The sequence below is a fragment of the Tachyglossus aculeatus genome, chromosome 5 (genome assembly GCF_015852505.1).
Source record: "Tachyglossus aculeatus isolate mTacAcu1 chromosome 5, mTacAcu1.pri, whole genome shotgun sequence".
Lineage (NCBI taxonomy): Eukaryota > Metazoa > Chordata > Mammalia > Monotremata > Tachyglossidae > Tachyglossus > Tachyglossus aculeatus.
The window spans coordinates 8,254,111-8,273,692 of record NC_052070.1 but is presented as its reverse complement, the minus strand read 5'-3'; the positions used below and the strand labels follow the sequence as shown (position 1 = coordinate 8,273,692).

At 49.7% G+C, this 19,582-nt stretch overlaps 1 protein-coding gene across 1 annotated transcript in view; it reads right to left on the bottom strand.

Annotated features, from left to right (window-relative positions):
* Positions 1-287: 287 nt before the first annotated feature.
* Positions 288-19,582, bottom strand: part of ADD2 (adducin 2) — a 161,423-nt gene continuing 142,128 nt past the window's right edge. Inside the window, exon 16 of the mRNA XM_038747162.1 lies at positions 288-717. Within this exon, the coding sequence (XP_038603090.1) occupies positions 497-717 (221 nt within the window). The 3' untranslated portion in view covers positions 288-496. The remainder of the gene's footprint in view (positions 718-19,582) is intronic.

Here is a 19,582-nt window from a genome sequence, read left to right as displayed (position 1 = left end):
TCAAGCAGGTCACAGGGCAGGGGGACGGCCGGCGGGGAGGGGGCTCCGGCCACTCGGGGGGCAACCCAAAAAGGGGCGGGAGGTCGCCGGGGCCCGAAGCCCCTTGACCTTGGGAAAGGCCAGCGTGGCTCAGTGGAAAGAGCACGGGCTTTGGAATCAGAGGTCACGGGTTCAAATCCCGCCTCTGCCACGTGTCGGCTGTGTGACTTTGGGCGAGTCGCCTCACTTCTCTGGGCCTCAGTTCCCTCCTCCGTGAAATGGGGGTGAAGACTGTGAGCCCCCCGGGGGACAACCCTGGAACCTCCCCAGCGCTTAGAACAGTGCTTGGCACATAGTAAGCGCTTGAGAAATTCCACCGTTACTATTATCCGCGCCGGCTCTCTTCCCACCGGGCCTCGTCCGGCCTTCCGAGGCCGGGAGGAGACCGGCGGCGGGGCGGTTGGCGGGGAAGGGAGGTGAGGAGGGAGGGGTCGGGGGTCGGGGGTCGGGAGACGGATCAGGAATCCACTTTCTCCTTCTTCTTGCTCTTCTTCAGGAAAGAAGGGGTGCGGAATTTCTTTTTCTTTTTGGAGGGGGATTTGGAGGGCGAGCCATCCTGGGAGCGGGGCTCTCCGGGGACCTTGGGCCGGCTCTCCCCTCCGGCGGGGGGCTCGTCCTCCTTGCCGTTGACCACCGTGCCGGCCGGCCGCGGGCCCGAATCGCTCTCCTCGGCGGCGTCTGCGGGAAAACCAGAGGGGCCGGCGTGAGGCCTAGTCAGGTTCACTCGCCCATTCACTCAGTCGTATTTATTGAGCGCTTACTGTGCGCAGAGCACTGGACTAAACGCTTGGGAAGCACAAGTTGGCAACATCGAGAGACGGTCCCTACCCGACAGCGGGCTCACAGTCTAGAAGGGGGAGACAGACAACAAAATAAAACATACTGACCAAATAAAATAAGTAGAATATGTACAAGTAAAATAAATAGAGTAATAAATCTGTATAAACACATATACATATATCATCATCATCATCATCAATCGTAGTTATTGAGCGCTTACTGTGTGCAGAGCACTGGACTAAGCGCTTGGGAACTACAAGTTGGCAGCATCTAGAGACGGTCCCTACCCAACAGTGGGCTCACAGTTTAAAAGGGGGAGACGGAGAACAAAACCAAACATACTAACAACATAAAATAAGTAGAATAGATAGGTACAAGTAAAATAAAGAAATAAATATATACAGGTGCTGTGGGGGAGGGAAGGAGGTAAGATGGGGGGGATGGAGAGGGGTGGACTGTGGGGGCACTGGAGCAGCGTTGGCATTCATTCGTTCATTCAATCGTATTTATTGAGCGCTTACTGGGTGCAGAGCACCGGACTAAGCGCTTGGGAAGTCCAAGTTGGCAGCATCTAGAGACGGTCCCTACCCAAAAGTGGGCTCACAGTCTAGAAGGGGGAGACAGGCAACAAAACCAAACATATTAACAAAAATAAAAGAAATAGAATAAATATGTACAAGTAAAATAAATAGAGTAATAAATCCGTACAAACATACATACATGTATACAGGTGCTGTGGGGGAGGGAAGGAGGTAAGGTGGGGGGGGGATGGAGGGGGCGGATGGTGGGGGCACCGGAGCAGCATTGGCATTCATTCATTCATTCAATCGTATTTATTGAGTGATTACTTTGTGCAGAGCACTGGACTAAGCGCTTGGGAAGTAGAAGTGGCGTGGCTCAGTGGAAAGAGCCCGGGCTTTGGAGTCAGGGGTCATGGGTTCCCGGCTCCGCCACTTGTCAGCTGTGTGGCTTTGGGCAAGTCACTTCACTTCTCTGGGCCTCAGTGACCTCATCTGTAAAATGGGGATGAAGACTGTGAGCCCCCCGTGGGACAACCTGATCGCCTTGTAACCTCCCCAGCGCTTAGAACAGTGCTTTGCACATAGTAAGCGCTTAATAAATGCCATTATTATTATTAGTATTATGGGTTCAAATCCCGGCTCCGCCACTTGTCAGCTGTGTGACTTGGGGTAAGTCACTTCACTTCTCTGAGCCTCAGTGACCTCATCTGGAAAATGGGGATGAAGACTGTGAGCCCCCCGGGGGACAACCTCATCACCTTGTAACCTCCCCAGCGCTTAGAACAGTGCTTTGCACATAGTAAGTGCTTAATAAATGCCATTATTATTATTATTATTACAACTTGGCAACATATAGAGACGATCTCTACCCAACAGCGGGCTCACAGTCTAGAAGGGGGAGACGGACCACAAAACAAAACATGTGGACAGGTGTCAAATCATCAGAATAAATAGAAATAAAGCCTTCCCAAACTGAGCCCCTTCCTTCCTCTCCCCCTCGTCCCCCTCTCCATCCCCCCATCTTATCTCCTTCCCTTCCCCACAGCACCTGTATATTTGTATATATGTTTGTACATATTTATTACTCTATTTATCTTGTACATATCTATTCTATTTATTTTATTTTGTTAGCATGTTTGGTTTTGTTCTCTGTCTCCCCCTTCTAGACTGTGAGCCCGCTGTCGGGTAGGGACCGTCTCTATGTGTTGCCGATTTGTACTTCCCACGCGCTTAGTCCAGTGCTCTGCACACAGTGAGCGCTCAATAAATACGACTGATTGATTGATTGATTGATTGAAGCACAGAGAAGTGAAGTGACTCGCCCAAAGTCACACAGCTGACAGTTGGCGGAGCCGGGATTTGAACCCCTGACCTCTGACTCCAAAGCCCGGGCTCTTTCCACTGAGCCATGCTGCTTCTCACCTTGTATTCCCCCCAGTGCTTAGAACAGTGTTTGGCACATAGTAAGCGCTTAACAAATACTATCATCATCATCATTATTATTATTATTACTCAGCTTGCCGAGAATCAGAACCATTGGCAGGCATCGGAACAACTATTGGCGAAGCAATGACTGCCAGCAGCAGCCCATGGCAATTGTTGGCATAGTGGAGAGCATCATAATAATAATAATAATAATAATAATGGCATTTATTAAGTGAAATGACTTGCCCAAAGTCACACAGCTGACAAGTGGTGGAGCTGGGATTTGAACCCATGACCTCTGACTCCAAAGTCCGGGCTCTTTCCACTGAGCCACACTGCTTCTCATGGATTAAAGGCTGTGAGCCCCCCCGTGGGACAACCTGATCACCTTGTAACCTCCCCAGCGCTTAGAACAGTGCTTTGCACAGAGTAAGCGCTTAATAAATGCCTTCATTATTATTGTTATTACCCGAGGTCGCCCGTTTTTGTCGATGAGCCCGTGGTCGGCAGGCGTCGCATTGGCCGACGGTGGCGGCCAATGGTCGCGGATATGAGAAGCAGCGTGGCTCAGTGGAAAGAGCCTGGACTTCGGAGTCAGAGGTCATGGGTTCAAATCCCGACGCCGCCAACTGTCAGCTGTGTGATTTTGGTCAAGTCACTTCTCTGGGCCTCAGTTCCCTCATCTGTAAAATGGGGATTAAGACTGTGAGCCCCTGGTGGGACAACCTGATCACCTTGTAACCTCCCCAGCGCTTAGACCAGTCCTTCGGACATAGTAAGTGCTTAATAAATCCCATTATTATTATATTATTTAATCCCCATTTGACAGACGAGGGAACTGAGGCCCAGAGAAGTGAAGTGACTTGCCCAGGGTCACACAGCTGACAATTGGCGGAGCTGGGTAGGCGGGCGATGGGAGCTTGAGAACGGCCCGGCCGCCCGGTAGGGCCGACATCCGTGCCTCTGCGTGGGACAGGGGGGTCACGCCTGATGTGCTGTCCTCTCCTAGGAGCTTAATACAGTGCTCTGCACATAGTAAGCGCTCAATAAATAGCATTGATTGATTGACTGTACGGGGTAAGTGGGGACCAGACGGGTGGCAGGAGCGATGTCACAAGTCTGGGGTGATGGGGTGATAGAGAAGCAGCGTGGCTCAGTGGAAAGAGCCCGGGCTTTGGAGTCAGAGGTCACGGGTTCAAATCCCGGCTCCGCCAACTGTCAGCTGGGTGACTTTGGGCAAGTCACTTCACCTCCCTGGGCCTCAGTGATCTCGTCTGAAAAATGGGGATTAAAAACTGTGAGCCCCCCGTGGGACAACCTGATCACCCTGTAACGTCCCCAGCGCTTAGAACAGTGCTTTGCACATAGTAAGCGCTTAACAAATACCATTATTATTATTATTATTATTATTGTGGCGGAGGAGGAGGAAGAAAATGGAGGGGAAGGAGCAGGCAGAGGGTTCTGTTTGGGGAAGAGCTATGAGGAAGCAGGCTGAGGGGAAGCAGCGTGGTGTAGTGGTTAGAGCCTGGGAGTACGAAGGTCATGAGTTCGAATCCCGGCTCCACCGCTTGTCTGCTGTGTGACCTTGGGCAAGTCGCTTCGCTTCTCTGGGCCTCAGTGACCTCATCTGGAAAATGGGGATTAAGACCGGGAGCCCCCCGTGGGACAACCGGATCACCTTGTATCTCCCCCAGCGCTTAGAACAGTGCTTGGCACATAGTAGGTGCTTAACAAGTACCATCATTATTATTATTAGGGAAAGTAACCTTTATATAAGTATATATGTTTGTACATATTTATTACTCTATGTATTTATTTATTTATTTTACTTGTACGTAGTTATTCTATTTATTTTATTTTGTTAATATGTTTGGTTTTGTTCTGTCTCCCCCTTCTAGACTGTGAGCCCACTGTTGGGTAGGGACCGTCTCTAGATGTTGCCGACTTGGACTTCCCAAGTGCTTAGTACAGTGCTCAGCACACAGTAAGCGCTCAATAAATATGATTGAATGAATGAATTTATTTTACTTGTAATATTTATTTTATTTTGTTAATATATTTTGTTTTGTTGTCTGTCTCCCCCTTCTAGACTGTGAGCCCGCTGTTGGGTAGGGACCGTCTCTAGATGTTGCCGACTTGTACTTCCCAAGTGCTTAGTCCAGTGCTCTGCACACAGTAAGCGCTCAATAAATACGATTGAATGAATGCATTTATTTTACTTGTACATATTTATTCTATTTATTTTATTTTGTTAATATATTTTGTTTTGTTGTCTGGTCTCCCCCTTCTAGACTGTGAGCCCGTTGTTGGGTAGGGACCGTCTCTAGATGTTGCCAACTTGGACTTCCCAAGTGCTTAGTACAGTGCTCTGGACATAGTAAGCGCTCAATAAATATGATTGAATGAATGAAAAGCAAAGCAGTGTGGTTTAGTGGCTAGAGCCCAGGCCTGGAAGTCAGAGGTCATGGGTTCAAATCCCGGCTCCGCCAATTGTCAGCTGGGTGAGTTTGGGCAAGTCACTTCACTTCTCTGGGCCTCATTTACCTCATCTGTAAAATGGGGATGAAGACTGTGAGCCCCCCATGGGACAACCTGATCACCTTGTAACCTCCCCAGCGCTTAGAACAGTGCTGTGCACATAGTAAGTGCTTAACAAATGCCATTATTATTATTATTATTATTATTACCCCAACACTTAGTACAGTGACTGGCACATAATAAGCGCCTAACAGATACCATGAAGATGATCTTGTATCTACCCCAGCGCTTAGTATAGTGCCTGGCATGTAGTAAGCGCCTAACAGATACCGTGAAGATGATCTGGTACCTACCTCCATCGCTTAGTACAGTGCCTGGCACATAGTAAGTGCTTAATAAATGCTATCATTATTATCATTATTATTATTAGTAGTAGTAGTACGCCCTTGTATATATGTATATATGTTTGTACATATTTATTACTCCTATTTATTTCTTTATTTTACTTGTACATATCTATTCTATTTATTTTATTTTGTTAGTATGTTTGGTTTTGTTCTCTGTCTCCCCCTTCTAGACTGCGAGCCCGCTGCTGGGTAGGGACCGTCTCTAGATGTTGCCAACTTGGACTTCCCAAGCGCTTAGTCCAGTAAGCTCTGCACACAGTAAGTGCTCAATAAATACGATTGATTGATTGATTGATTAACAAACACCATTAAAAAAAGCAGGAAGGCCTGAGAGGATGGCTGGGGGATGGCGGGCAGGGCGCGGACAGGGCGCGGGCAGCCCCCGGGAAGGCGGCCCCCTCTCCACGGGCCCCCGGAGCCTGGCTCCCAAGGACAGACAGCTTCTCGCTCCTGAAACGTCGTCTATAAAGGGCCTTCCTCCCCACCACTCATTCATTCATTCGTTCAATCGTATTTATTGAGCGCTTACTGTGTGCAGAGCACTGGACTAAGCGCTTGGGAAGTACAAGTTGGCAACATCTAGAGACGGTCCCTACCCAACAGTGGCCTCACAGTCTGGAAGGGGGAGATGGACAACTAAACAAAACGTATTAACAAAATAAAAGAAATAGAATAAATATGTACAGGTAAAATAGAGTCATAAATCTGTACAAACATATATACAGGGGCTGTGGGGAGGGGAAGCAGGTAAGGGGGGCTCAGTGTGGGAAGGCCTCCTGGAGGAGGTGAGCTCTCAGGAGGGCTTTAAAGGGATTTGACATGCGCAGACACTCATTCATTCATTCAATCGTATTTATTGAGCGCTTACTGCGTGCAGAGCACTGGACTAAGCGCTTGGGAAGTCCAAGTTGGCAACATAGAGAGACAGTCCCTACCCAACAGTGGGCTTACAGTCTAGAAGGGGGAGACAGAGAACGAAACAAAACATATAAACAAAATAAAATAAATAGAATAAATATGTACAAATAAAATAAATAGAGTAATAAATCCACACAAACATATATCCATATATACAGGTGCTGTGGGGAGGGGAAGGAGGGAAGGCCGGGGGGATGGAGAGGGGAGAGGAAGGAGGGGGCTCAGTCCGGGAAGGCCTTCTGGAGGAGGTGAGCTCTCAGTAGGGCCTTGAAGGGGGGAAGAGAGCTAGCTTGGCGGATGGGCGGAGAAATCTCTTGAAATCTGAGAAGGAAATCTGTGGGATTATCGATGGATCGATCTGTGGTATTGCTTGAGCGCTCACTGTGGGCGGAGCACTGCACTAAGCACTTGGGGGAGTCCAACGCAACACAATCGGTTGACGCGTCCCCTTCCACAGCGAGCTGGTCCCGGCCTTTAGACAGACACCTCCTCAGGGCAGGGAATCAATCCAGGGTATTTAGTCAGCGCTTACTATCGGGCAAGCATATTTACTGAGCGCTTGCGGTGTGCAGAGCACTGTACTAAGCACTTGGGAGAGTCCGACACAGCAGAATAAATACTAATAATCATAATAACGATGGCATTTGTTAAGCGCTCACTATCATCATCAATCGTATTTATTGAGCGCTTACTATGTGCAGAGCACTGTACTAAGCGCTTGGGAAGTACAAATCGGCAACATATAGAGACAGTCCCTACCCAACAGCGGGCTCACGTACAAAGCACTGTTTTAAGCACTGGGGGGGATACAGGGTGATCAGGTGGTCCCACGTGGGGCTCACAGTCTTAATGCCCTTATTACAGATGAGGGAACTGAGGCTCAGAGAAGTGAAGTGATTTGCCCAAGGTCACACAGCAGACATGTGGCGGGGTCAGGATTAGAACCCACGACCTCTGACTCCCAAGCCCGGGCTCTTTCCACTGAGCCACGCGGCTTCTCAGGATCGGTTGACACGTCCCCTTCCACAACGAGCTGTTCCCGGCCTTTAGATAGACATCTCCTCGGGGAAGCAATCAACTCAGGGTATTTATTCAGCGCTTACTATCGGTCAAGCGTATTTACTGAGCGCTTGCTGTGTGCAGAGCACTGTACTAAGCATTTGGGAGAGTCCGATACAGCAGAATAAATAATAATAATCATAATAACGATGGCATTTGTGAAGCGCTGATTATGTGCCAAGCACTGTTCTAAGCGCTTGGGGGGGATACAGGGTGATCTGGTTGTCCCACATGGGGCTCACAGTCTTCATCCCCATTTAACAGATGCGGTCACTGAGGCTCAGAGAAGTGAAGTGACTTGCTCGAGGTCACACAGCAGACGCGTTGTCCCACATGGGGCTCACAGTCTTCATCCCCATTTAACAGATGCGGTCACTGAGGCTCAGAGAAGTGAAGTGACTTGCTCGAGGTCACACAGCAGACGGGTTGTCCCACATGGGGCTCACAGTCTTCATCCCCATTTGACAGATGAGGCCACTGAGGCTCGGAGAAGTGAAGTGACTTGCTCGAGGTCACACAGCAGACGGGTTGTCCCACATGGGGCTCACAGTCTTCATCCCCATTTGACAGATGAGGCCACTGAGGCTCAGAGAAGTGAAGTGACTTGCTCAAGGTCACACAGCAGACGCGTTGTCCCACATGTGGCTCACAGTCTTCTTCCCCATTTGACAGATGAGGTCACTGAGGCTCGGAGAAGTGAAGCGACTTGCTCAAGGTCACACAGCAGACACGTGGCGGAGTCGGGATTAGAACCCATAACCGCTGACTCTGACCAAGACCAAGCTACTTCTCAGAGTTGGCTGACACGTCCCCTTCCACAACGAGCTGTACCCGGCCTTTAGATAGACACCTCCTCAGGGAAGGAATCAACCCAGGGTATTTACTCAGCGCTTACTATCAGTCAATCATAATTATTGAGCACTTCCTGTATGCAGAGCGCTGTATGAAGAGCTCTCTTCCTCCCTTCAAGGCCCTGCTGAGAGCTCACCTCCTCCAGGAGGCCTTCCCACACTGAGCCCCTTCCTTCCTCTCCCCCTCATCCCCCTCTCCATCCCCCCCATCTTACCTCCTTCCCTTCCCCACAGCACCTGTATATATGTATATATGTTTGTACATATTTATTACTCTATTTATCATTTTACTTGTACATATCTATTCTATTTATTTTATTTTGTTAGTATGTTTGGTTTTGTTCTCTGTCTCCCCCTTTAAGACTGTGAGCCCACTGGTGGGTAGGGACTGTCTCTATATGCTGCCAATTTGTACTTCCCAAGCGCTTAGTCCAGTGCTCTGCACACAGTAAGCGCTCAATAAATACGATTGATGATTATGATGATGATGATGTACTAAGTGCTTAGGACAGGCTAGTACAACAGAGTCGAAAGACCTGTTCCCTTTCCATAAAGGACCTTCTACTTTTATGGGTTGCTTCCGAGCACCCAGAGCCCTACTGAGCGCTCACCTCCTCCAGGAACCCTTCCCAGATTGAGCCCCTCCACTTTTTCTTCTCCTCCTCCTCCCCATCACTCCCCTCCCTCCCTCTGCCCTACCCCCTTCCCCTCCCCACAGCACTTGTGTATATTTGTACAGATTTATTACGCTATTTTATTTGTACATTCATTCATTCACTCATTGAATCGTATTTATTGAGCGCTTACTGTGTGCTGAACACCGGACTAAGCGCTTGGGAGGTACAAGTCGGCAACATCTAGAGATGGTCCCTACCCCACAACGGGTTCACAGTCTAGAAGGGGGAGACGGACGACAAAACAAACCGTGGGGACAGGTGTCAAGTCACCAGAATAAATAAAAATGAAGCTAGATACACATCATTAACAAAATAAATAGAATAGTAAATATGTACAAGTAAAATAAATAGACGGATAAATCTGTACAAATATATATACAGGTGCTGTGGGGAGGGGAAGGAGGTAGGGCGGGGGGGATGTGGAGGAGGAGAGGAGCATATATTTACTCTATATTATTAATAATGTGTATATAGCTATAATTCTATTTATTCTGATGGTATTGACGCTGTCTAGTTGTTTTGTTCATTCACTCATTCAATCGTATTTATTGAGCGCTACCTGTGCGCCGAGCACTGGACTAAGCGCTTGGGAAGTACAAGTTGGCAACATCTAGAGATGGTCCCTACTCAACAGCGGGCTCACAGTCTAGAAGGGGGAATATGTCCAAATAAAACAAATAAATATAGTAATATTTATTACTATATCTCATGTTTGTACATATTTATTACTCTATTTATTTATTTATTTATTTGTACATATCTATTCTATTTATTTTATTTTGTTAGTATGTTTGGTTTTGTTCTCTGTCTCCCCCTTTTAGACTGTGAGCCCACTGTTGGGTAGGGACTGTCTCTATATGCTGCCAATTTGCACTTCCCAAGTGCTTAGTACAGTGCTCTGCACATAGTAAGCGCTCAATAAATATGATTGATGATGATGATGATGATGATATTATAGAGAAGCAGCGTGGCTCAGTGGAAAGAGCCCGGGCTTGGAAGTCAGAGGTCATGGGTTCGAATCCCGGCTCTGCCACATGTCTGCTGTGTGACCTTGGGCAAGTCACTTCACTTCTCTGAGCCTCAGTTCCCTCATCTGTAAAATGGGGATTAAGACTGTGAGCCCCACGGGGGACAACCTGATCACCTTGTATCCTCCCCCAGCGCTTAGAACAGTGCTTTGCACATAGTAAGTGCATAACAAATGCCATTATTACATTATTACATTAATAATCTAAGCCTTCCCAAACTGAGCCCCTTCCTTCCTCTCCCCCTCGTCCCCCTCTCCATCCCCCCATCTTACCTCCTTCCCTTCCCCACAGCACCTGTATATATGGATAGATGTTTGTACATATTTATTACTCTATTTATTTATTTATTTTGCTTGTACATATCTTTTCTATTTATTTTATTTTGTTAGTATGCTTGGTTTTGTTCTCTGTCTCCCCCTTTTAGACTGTGAGCCCACTGTTGGGTAGGGACTGTCTCTATATGTTGCCAATTTGTACTACCCAAGCGCTTAGTCCAGTGCTCCGCACATAGTAAGCGCTCAATAAATACGATTGATGATGATGATGATGATTCCAAATTCTCTTAATAAATTCTCTACGGTTCCAAATTCTCTAAATAAATTCTCTACGATGCAAAATGCTCTCTGCCTTCCCCTTCTAGACTGAGAGCCCGTTGTTGGGTAGAGGCCTTCTCTATCTGTTGCCGATTTGTCCTTCCCAAGCGCTTAGTCCAGTGCTCCGCACACAGTAAGCGCCCAATCAATACGATTGAATGAATGAATGAAGCACCCGGTGCATACAACGGGCTCTTAGTACGATTGAGTGAATGAAATGAAGCACCCGGTGCATACAGTGGGGCTCTTAGTACAGTGCTCTGTCTACCGTGGGCGCCCAAGACAGTACTCTGCATGCGGCAGAGTGCTCGGCGGAGTGCTCTGCGCAAAGTAGGGGCCCAGTGTCCATTGCTCTGCACTCGTTGGGTGCTCAACAAATACTTCCAAAGGGAAGGGAAGGAAGTTGGGTGGCAGTGTGGCGTAGTGGAAACAGCCTGGGACTAGCTAGGAAGGATTTCCCCCTCGTCCCCCCTCCACCCCCCCATCTTACCTCCTTCCCTTCCCCACAGCACCTGTATTTATGTTTGTACATATTTGTTACTCCATTTATTGATTTATTTATTTTACTTGTACACGTCTATTCTATTTATTTTATTTTGTTAGTATGTTTGGTTTTGTTGTCTGTCTCCCCCTTTTAGACTGTGAGCCCACTGGTGGGTAGGGACCGTCTCTAGATGTTGCCGACTTGGACTTCCCAAGCGCTTAGTCCAGTGCTCTGCGCACAGTAAGCGCTCAATAAATACGATTGAATGAGTGAATGAACAAAACAACTAGACAGCGTCAATACCATCAGAATAAACAGAATTATAGCTATATACACATTATTAATAATACAGAGTAAATATATACTCCTCTCCTCCTCCCCACCCCCCCGCCTTACCTCCTTCCCCTCCCCACAGCACCTGTATATATATTTGTACAGATTTATCACTCTACTTATTTTACTTGTACATATTTACAAGTACGATTGATGTTCATGTTGATTAGATCAGTGCCTGACCTGATCATCTTGACAGCCCCCCAGGGCTTAGCACAGTGCTTACCGCACAGCGAGTGCTTATTCAATGGAGATTGATTCTTGAGCCTTCCCACCTGGTTTCTTGAACGTCCGCCTCCTCCCAGAGGCCTTCCCTGACTGAGCCCTCCTTCCCTCTTCTCCCACGCCCTTCTGCATCGCCCTGACTTGCTCCCTTTATTCATCCCCCAGCACAGAACTTATTCGGTGGTATTTGGCACTCACTATGTGCCAAGCACTGAACTAAGCACTTGGGAGAGTACAACAGAACGGAAGACACATTCCCTGCCCACAAAGGGCTCATTTATATCCACCTCTGTCATTTATTTCTTTCTACTTAACGACTGCCTTCCCCTCCATTCATTCAATCTTATCTATTAATAATAATAATAATAATAATAATAATAATGGCATTTATTAAGCGCTTACTATGTGCAAAGCACTGTTCTAAGCGCTGGGGCGGTTACAAGGTAATCAGGTTGTCCCACGTGGGGCTCACAGTCTTCATCCCCATTTTACAGATGAGGTAACTGAGGCACAGAGAATAATAATAATAATAATAATGGCATTTATTAAGCGATTACTATGTGCAAACCACTGTTCTAAGCGCTGGGGTGGTTACAAGGTAATCAGGTTGTCCCACGTGGGGCTCACAGTCTTCATCCCCATTTTACAGATGAGGTAACTGAGGCACAGAGAAGTGAAGTGACTTGCCCAAAGTCACACAGCTGACAATTGGCAGGGCCGGGATTTGAACCCATGACCTCTGACTCCAAAGCCCGGGCTCTTTTCCATTGAGCCACGCTGCTTCTCTATCTATTGAGCGCTTACTGTGTGCACAGCACTGTACTAAGCGCTTGGGAAGAAGCAGCGTGGCTCAGTGGATAGAGCCCGGGCTTTGGAGTCAGAGGTCATGGGTTCAAATCCAGGCTCTGCCAATTGGCAGCTGTGTGACTGGGCAAGTCACTTCACTTCTCTGGGCCTCAGTTCCTTCATCTGTAAAATGGGGGTGAAGACTGAGAGCCCCCCGCGGGACAACCTGGTCACCTTGCATCCTCCCCAGCGCTTAGAACAGTGCTTTGCACATAGTAAGCGCTTAATAAATGCCATCATTATTATTATTATTATTACAAGTCGGCAACATATAGAGACTGTCCCTACCCAACAACGGGCTCACGCTCTAGACCGTAAACGCATTGCGGGTAGGGAATGGATCTGTTTACTGTTGTATCGGACTCTCCCAAGAGCTTAGCCCAGTGCTCCGCACACAGTAAGCGCTCAATAAATAGGATGGGCTGAATGAATGGTCCAAGAAGCTTTCCAAAGTGGTTCATTTGGGCCAGAAGGCGGGCCCGTCCACGCGGAGACCCAAGCCTGAATCCCCCCGCCGCCCTCCAAAGCGAAGGAAGGCCCGGGGGCTTCGCTCCGCTTAGTCCAGTGCTCGGCACACAGTAAGCGCTCAATAAATACGATTGATTGATTGACTTCCCATCTGATCTGCCCCTCGAGAACGGAAGGTCCTGGTGGGCGAGGAACGTGTCTACCAACTCTGTTGGACCGGACTCTGCCAAGCGCTCAGTACAGCGCTCTGCCCACGGTAAGCACGTAATAAATACCACCGACGGATCGACCGATTCATGGGGAGACACGAACGTAAAAGCAGCGATGCGGTGCGGGCATGCAGGAAACAGAGCACGCAAGGAAAGGAGCTACTGTATCTCCTCTTCTTCCTCCTCTTCCCTTTCCTCCTACTCTTCCTTGTTCATTCCTCTTCCTCCAACTTCTCCTCCTCCTCCTTCATCTTTCCTTTCTCCTCCACCTCTTCTTTCTCCTCCTCCTCCACCACTTCCTCTTCTTCCTTTTTCACCTCCTTTCTCCTCCACCTCCTCCTCTTCCTCCTCCTCCCCTTCCTCCATCATCTCTTCTTCCTCTTTCATCTCCTCCTCCTCCACCCCCTCCTCCTCCTCCTCCTCCTCTCTTCTCCTCCTCCTCCTCCTCTTCCTCCTCCACTTTCTCTTTCTCCTTTCTCCTCTTCCTTCTCATTTGCCTCCTTTCTCCTCCTCCTTCTCCTCCTTTTCCTCCTTCACCTCCTCTTTCTTCTCCTCCTTCTTTTTCTCCTCTACCTTCTCTTTCTCCTTTCTCTTCCTCCTCCCCCTCCTCTTCCACCTTCTTTCTCCTCCTCTTCCTCCTTCACCTCCTTTCTCCCCCCCCTTCTCTTCCCCTTCTCTTTCTCCCCCTCCTTCTCTTCCCCTTCTCCTCCTCTTTCTTCTCCTCCTTCTCTTCCTCCTCTACCTTCTTTCTCCTCCTTTTTCTTCTTCCTCCTCCCCCTCCTCCCCTCTTCTTCCACCTTCTTTCTCCTCTTCCTCCTCCACCTCATTTGCCTCCCCCTTCTCTTCCCCCTTCTCCTCCTCTTTCTCCTCCTTCTCTTCCTCCTCTACCTTCTTTCTCCTCCTTCTCTTCCTCCTCTACCTTCTTTCTCCTCCTTTCTCTTCTTCCTCCTCCACCTCCCCTCCCCCTCCTCTTCCACCTTCTTTCTCCTCCTCTTTCTCCACCTCCTCCTCCTCCTCCTCCTCCTCCTTCACCTCCTCTTTCTTCTCCTCCTTTTTCTCCTCTACCTTCTCTTTCTCCTCTACCTTCTCTTTCTCCTCCTTTCTCTTCTTCCTCCTCCCCCTCTTCTTCCACCTTCTTTCTCCTCCTTTCTCCTCCTCTGCCTCCTCCACCTCCTCTTTCTCCTCCTCCTTCTCTTCCCTCTTCTCCTCCTCCTCTTCCTCCTTCACCTCCTTTTTTCTCCTCCTCCTTTTTCTCCTCTACTTTCTCTTTCTCTTCTTCCTCCTCTCCCTCCTCCCCCTCCTCTTCCACCTTCTTTCTCCTCCTTTCTCCTCTTCCTCCTCCTCCTCCACCTCCTCTTTCTCTTCTTCCTTTTCCTCTTCCTCCTCCTCTTTCCTCTCTTCCTTCTGCACCTCCTGGTCTTCCTCCCCCGTGCAGGCCCCATGGATGTGAGGGAAGCCATTCCACAGGCCGGCGGATTTGCCCCAGGCCTCACCGAGACCCCTGAGGGTCCGGCCAGGCCCGGCCCGGCCCGGCCCCCTCCGCTGCCCTTGGACAGACCGGACCCGCGGGCCACTTCCCGGGTGCCCTTTGGAAGCCGGGGGGAATACCGGAAGGCTTTCCAGGCCGGGGTCTGCTCCATCGCTCCCGGCAGGCCCGGGGCATTGGCACGGCCAGGGGAGGGGCCCTCGAAGAACACAAGACTGTGAGCCCATTTCTAGACTGTGAGCTCGTCGTTGGGTAATAATAATAATAATAATAATGATGGTATTTATTAAGCGCTTACTATGTGCAAAGCACCGTTCTAAGCGCTGGGGGGTTACAAGGTGATCAGGTTGTCCCACGGGGGCTCACAGTCTTCATCCCCATTTTACGGATGAGGTAACTGAGGCACAGAGAAATTAAGTGACTTGCCGAAAGTCACACAGCTGACAATTGGCAGAGCAGGGATTTGGACCCATGACTTCTGACTAGAAAAGCCCATGCTCTTTCCACTTGAGCCACGCTATTTCTCTGATGGGTAGTGACCGTCTATCTGTTGCCAATTTGTACTTCCCAAGTGCTCAGTCCAGTGCTCTGCACACAGTCAGCGCTCGATAAATACGATTGAATGAATATTAATGATGTGCCTATATCTATAATTCTATTGATCTACTTTGATGGTTTTGACACCTGTCTCCATGTTTTGTTTTGTTGTCTGTCTCCCCCTTCTAGACCATGAGCCCGTCGTTGGGTAGGGACCGTCTCTATCTGTTGCCGACTTGGACTTCCCAAGTGCTCAGTCCAGTGCTCTGCACACAGTCAGCGCTCGATAAATCCGACTGAATGAATGAAAGAAGCCAGCAGGGCTACTGGATGGGGAGGCTTCAGGGCCCGGCTTCCTGCCGGCCGCTCCGGGCAGCCCATCTGTCCATCCTCCATCCGTCCGTCCATCCGCCCACCTGCCTGCCTGCCCCTGGGCCCCCGCCCGGCCCACGGAGACCCCGCTGGGGGTCACCCGGACCCCTCCCCACCGGCAAAGGACACGCGGTTTCCGTTAGTCTGCAAGGCCCACGGGGATGGGAGATGGGAGGGTTGGGGGGGAGGACCCCCAAAGCAGACGGAAAAGTGGGCGGCTGGGAGAGGAGCCCCCCGACCGCCCCGTCCCTCATCCCTGGGGCAGAGAAAGTGCAGGAGGAGGGGAAGGAAGAAGAGAAAGGGAAAGCAGAGGGGGAAAAGAAGGAAGAGAAGAAAGAGGAGGTGAAGGAGGAAAAGGAGGAGAAGGGGGAAGATAAGGAGGAGGAGAAAGAGGAGGTGAAGGAGGAGGAGGAAGAAGAGGAAGGAAGAGAAAGAGAAGGTATTGGAGGAAAAGAAGGAAGAGAAGAAAGAGGAGGTGAAGGAGGAGGAGGAGGAGGAGAAGGGGGAAGAGAAGGAGGAGGAGGAGAAAGAGGAGGTGGAGGAGGAGAAAGAGGAGGTGGAGGAGGAGAAAGAGGAGGTGAAGGAGGAAGAGGAGGAGGAGGCAAAGGAGGAGGAGGAGGAGGAAAAAGAGAATGGAAGAGAAAGAGAAGGTAGAGGAGGAAAAGAAGGAAGAGAAGAAAGAGGAGGTGGAGGAGGAGGAGGAGAAGGGGGAAGAGAAGGAGGAGGAGGAGAAAGAGGAGGTGAGGGAAGAAGCGGAGGAGGAGGCAAAGGAGGAGGAGGAGGAGGAAGAGGAAAAAGAGAAAGGAAGAGAAAGAGAAGGTAGAGGAGAAAAAGAAGGAAGAGAAGAAAGAGGAGGTGGAAGAGGAGGAGGAGAAGGGGGAAGAGAAGGAGCAGGAGGAGAAAGAGGAGGTGAGGGAAGAAGAGGAGAAAGAGGAGGTGAGGGAAGAAGAGGAGCAGGAGGCAAAGGAGGAGGAGGAGGAGGAGGAAGAGGAAAAAGAGAAAGGAAGAGAAAGAGAAGGTAGCGGAGAAAAAGAAGGAAGAGAAGAAAGAGGAGGTGGAGGAGGAGGAGAAGGGGGAAGAGAAGGAGGAGGAGAAAGAGGAGGTGTAGGAGGAGGAAGAGGAGGAGGAGGAGGAGGAAGAGGAAGAGGAAGAAGAGAAAGGAAGAGAAAGAGGAGGAAAAGGAGGAAGAGGAGAAAGAGGAGGTGGAGGAGGAGGAGAAGGGGGAAGAGAAGGAGGAGGAGAAAGAGGAGGTGAAGGAGGAGGAGGAAGAGGAAGAAGAGGAAGGAAGAGAAAGAGAAGGTAGAGGGGGAAAAGAAGGAAAGAAGAGGAGGTGAAGAAGAAAAAGGAGGAGGAGGAGAAGGGGGAAGAGAAGAAGGAGGAGAAAGAGGAGGTGGAGGAGGAAGAGGAGGTGGAGGAAGAGGAGAAAGGAGGAGAAAGAAATTGGAGGAGAAGAAGGAGGAGGAAGAGAAGGAGGAGAAGAAAGGAGGTGGAGGAGGAGATGAAGGAGTAAGAGGAAGAAGAGGTGATGGAGGAAGGGGAGGAGGAGGAAGAGGAGGAGGAGGAGGAGGAAGAGGAGGAGGAGGAGCAGAAAGAGGAGTGTGAAAAAGGAAGAAAGAGGAAGTGGTGGAGGAGGAGGAGGAGAAAGGAGCCTCTCTATACTTACTAGGGGGACATGCGGTCAGAATCGGAGCAAAGCGCCTTGGACGGAGGAAGCCCAGGTGGGGAGAGAAAGGGAAAAGTTGCAGAGATAAAGCAGCCGGCCAGGACACCACCGAAACCGACACGACACACACGACGGCGACAGAGACCACAGCGAAAGGCGGCCGCCACGGACGCTGCGCCTCGACGCTCTGCCGCGGGACAGAAAACCGGCCCTTTCCCGGCCGGCGCCTCGGAAATAATAATCATAATGATAACGATGGGGTCTGTGAAGCGCTCACTCTGTGCCAGGCACTGTACTCTGCGCTTGGTGGGGGGGGGGGGGGAATCCAAGCAGTCCCCATCCCACGTGGGGGCTCACCGTCTCCAGCCCCATTTTACAGAGGAGGGAACTGAGGCCCAGAGAAGTGAAGTGACTTGCCCAGGGTCACCCAGCAGACAAATGGAGCCGGGATTAGAACCCAGGACTTTTTGACTCCTAGGCCTGGGCTCTAGCCACTAGGCCACGCTGCTTCTCACTGTGAGCCCACTGCTGGGTAGGGACCGTCCCTATATGTCGCCAACTTGTACTTCCCAAGCGCTTAGTCCAGTGCTCTGCACACAGTAAGCGCTCAATAAATACGATTGATTGATTGATAAGCCATTCATTTAAAGACTTCGGGAGCCCTCCGCAAATGCGGCCCGCTAACAGCAAACCGGGGAGAGGTCTCAGGTCTGGGCTAACAATAATGATAATAATTATAATAATTGTGCAATTTGCGAAGGGCTTACTCCGTGCCAAGCACTGTACTAAGCGCTGGGGTAATAATAAAAATGATGATGGCATTTATTAAGCGCTTACTCTGTGCAAAGCACTGTTCTAAGCAATGGGGAGGTTACAAGGTGATCAGGTTGTCCCATGGGGGCTCACAGTCAATCCCCATTTTATAGATGAGGGAACTGAGGCCCAGAGAATAATAATAATAATAATGGCCTTTTATTAAGCGCTTACTATGTGCAAAGCACTGTTCTAAGCGCTGGGGAGGTTACAAGGTGATCAGGTTGCCCCACGTGGGGCTCACAGTCTTAATCCCCACTTTACAGATGAGGTCACTGAGGCCCAGGGAAGTGAAGTGACTTACCCAAAGTCACACAGGTGACAAGTGGCGGAGCCGGGATTTGAACCCATGACCACTGACTCCAAAGCCCGGGCTCTTTCCACTGAGCCACGCTGCTTCTCCGAAGATACAAGATCATCAGGACCCCCTGAATCCCCCATTTGACATTTCTCTGAGGCCCAGATAAGTGAAGTGGAGCTGGAATGATTGGCCCTACGTTCTTGGGAATCTCGGGAGTGTGAAGGGTTCCGGATCTGGATGGATTAAAATGCCCACGCGGGAGTTTAGCTCTTTGGGTGGTTATAATAATGAATAATAATCGGAGTACTACATGCCAAGCACTGAACTGAGCACTGGGGTGATAATAATGATGGCATCTGTTAAGCGCTTACTATGCGTCAAGCCCTGTTCTAAGCGACGGGGTGGATACAAGGTAATCAGGTTGTCCCACGTGGGGCTCTCAGTCTTCATCCCCATTTTCCAGATGAGGGAACTGAGGCCCAGGGAAGTGAAGTGACTGGCCCAAGGTCACACAGCAGATAAGCGGCGGAGCCGGGATTAGAAGCCAGGTCCTTCTGACTCTGAAGCCCGGGCTCTAATCTAATCTAATAATGATAATAATGGCATTTGTTAAGCGCTTACTATGTGTGAAGCACTGTTCTAAGCACTGGGGGGATACAATAATAATAATGTTGGTATTTGTTAAGCGCTTACTATGTGCAAAGCACTGTTCTAAATGCTGGGGGAGGATACAAGGTGATCAGGTTGTCCCATGTGGGGCTCACAATCTTAATCCCCATTTTACAGATGAGGGAACTGAGGCCCAGAGAAGTGAAGTGACTTGCCCAAAGCCACACGGCTGACAACTGGCATAGCCGGGATTTGAACTCATGACCTCGGACTCCAAAGCCCGGGCTCTTTCCACTGAGCCACGCTGCTTCCCCAAGGTGATCAGGTTGTCCCACGGGGGGGGCTCCCAGTCTTCACCCCCATTTTCCAGATGAGGGAACTGAGGCCCAGAGAAGTGAAGTGACTTGCCCAAGGTCACCCAGCTGACAGGTTGGTGGAGCCGGGATTAGATGAGGTCAGA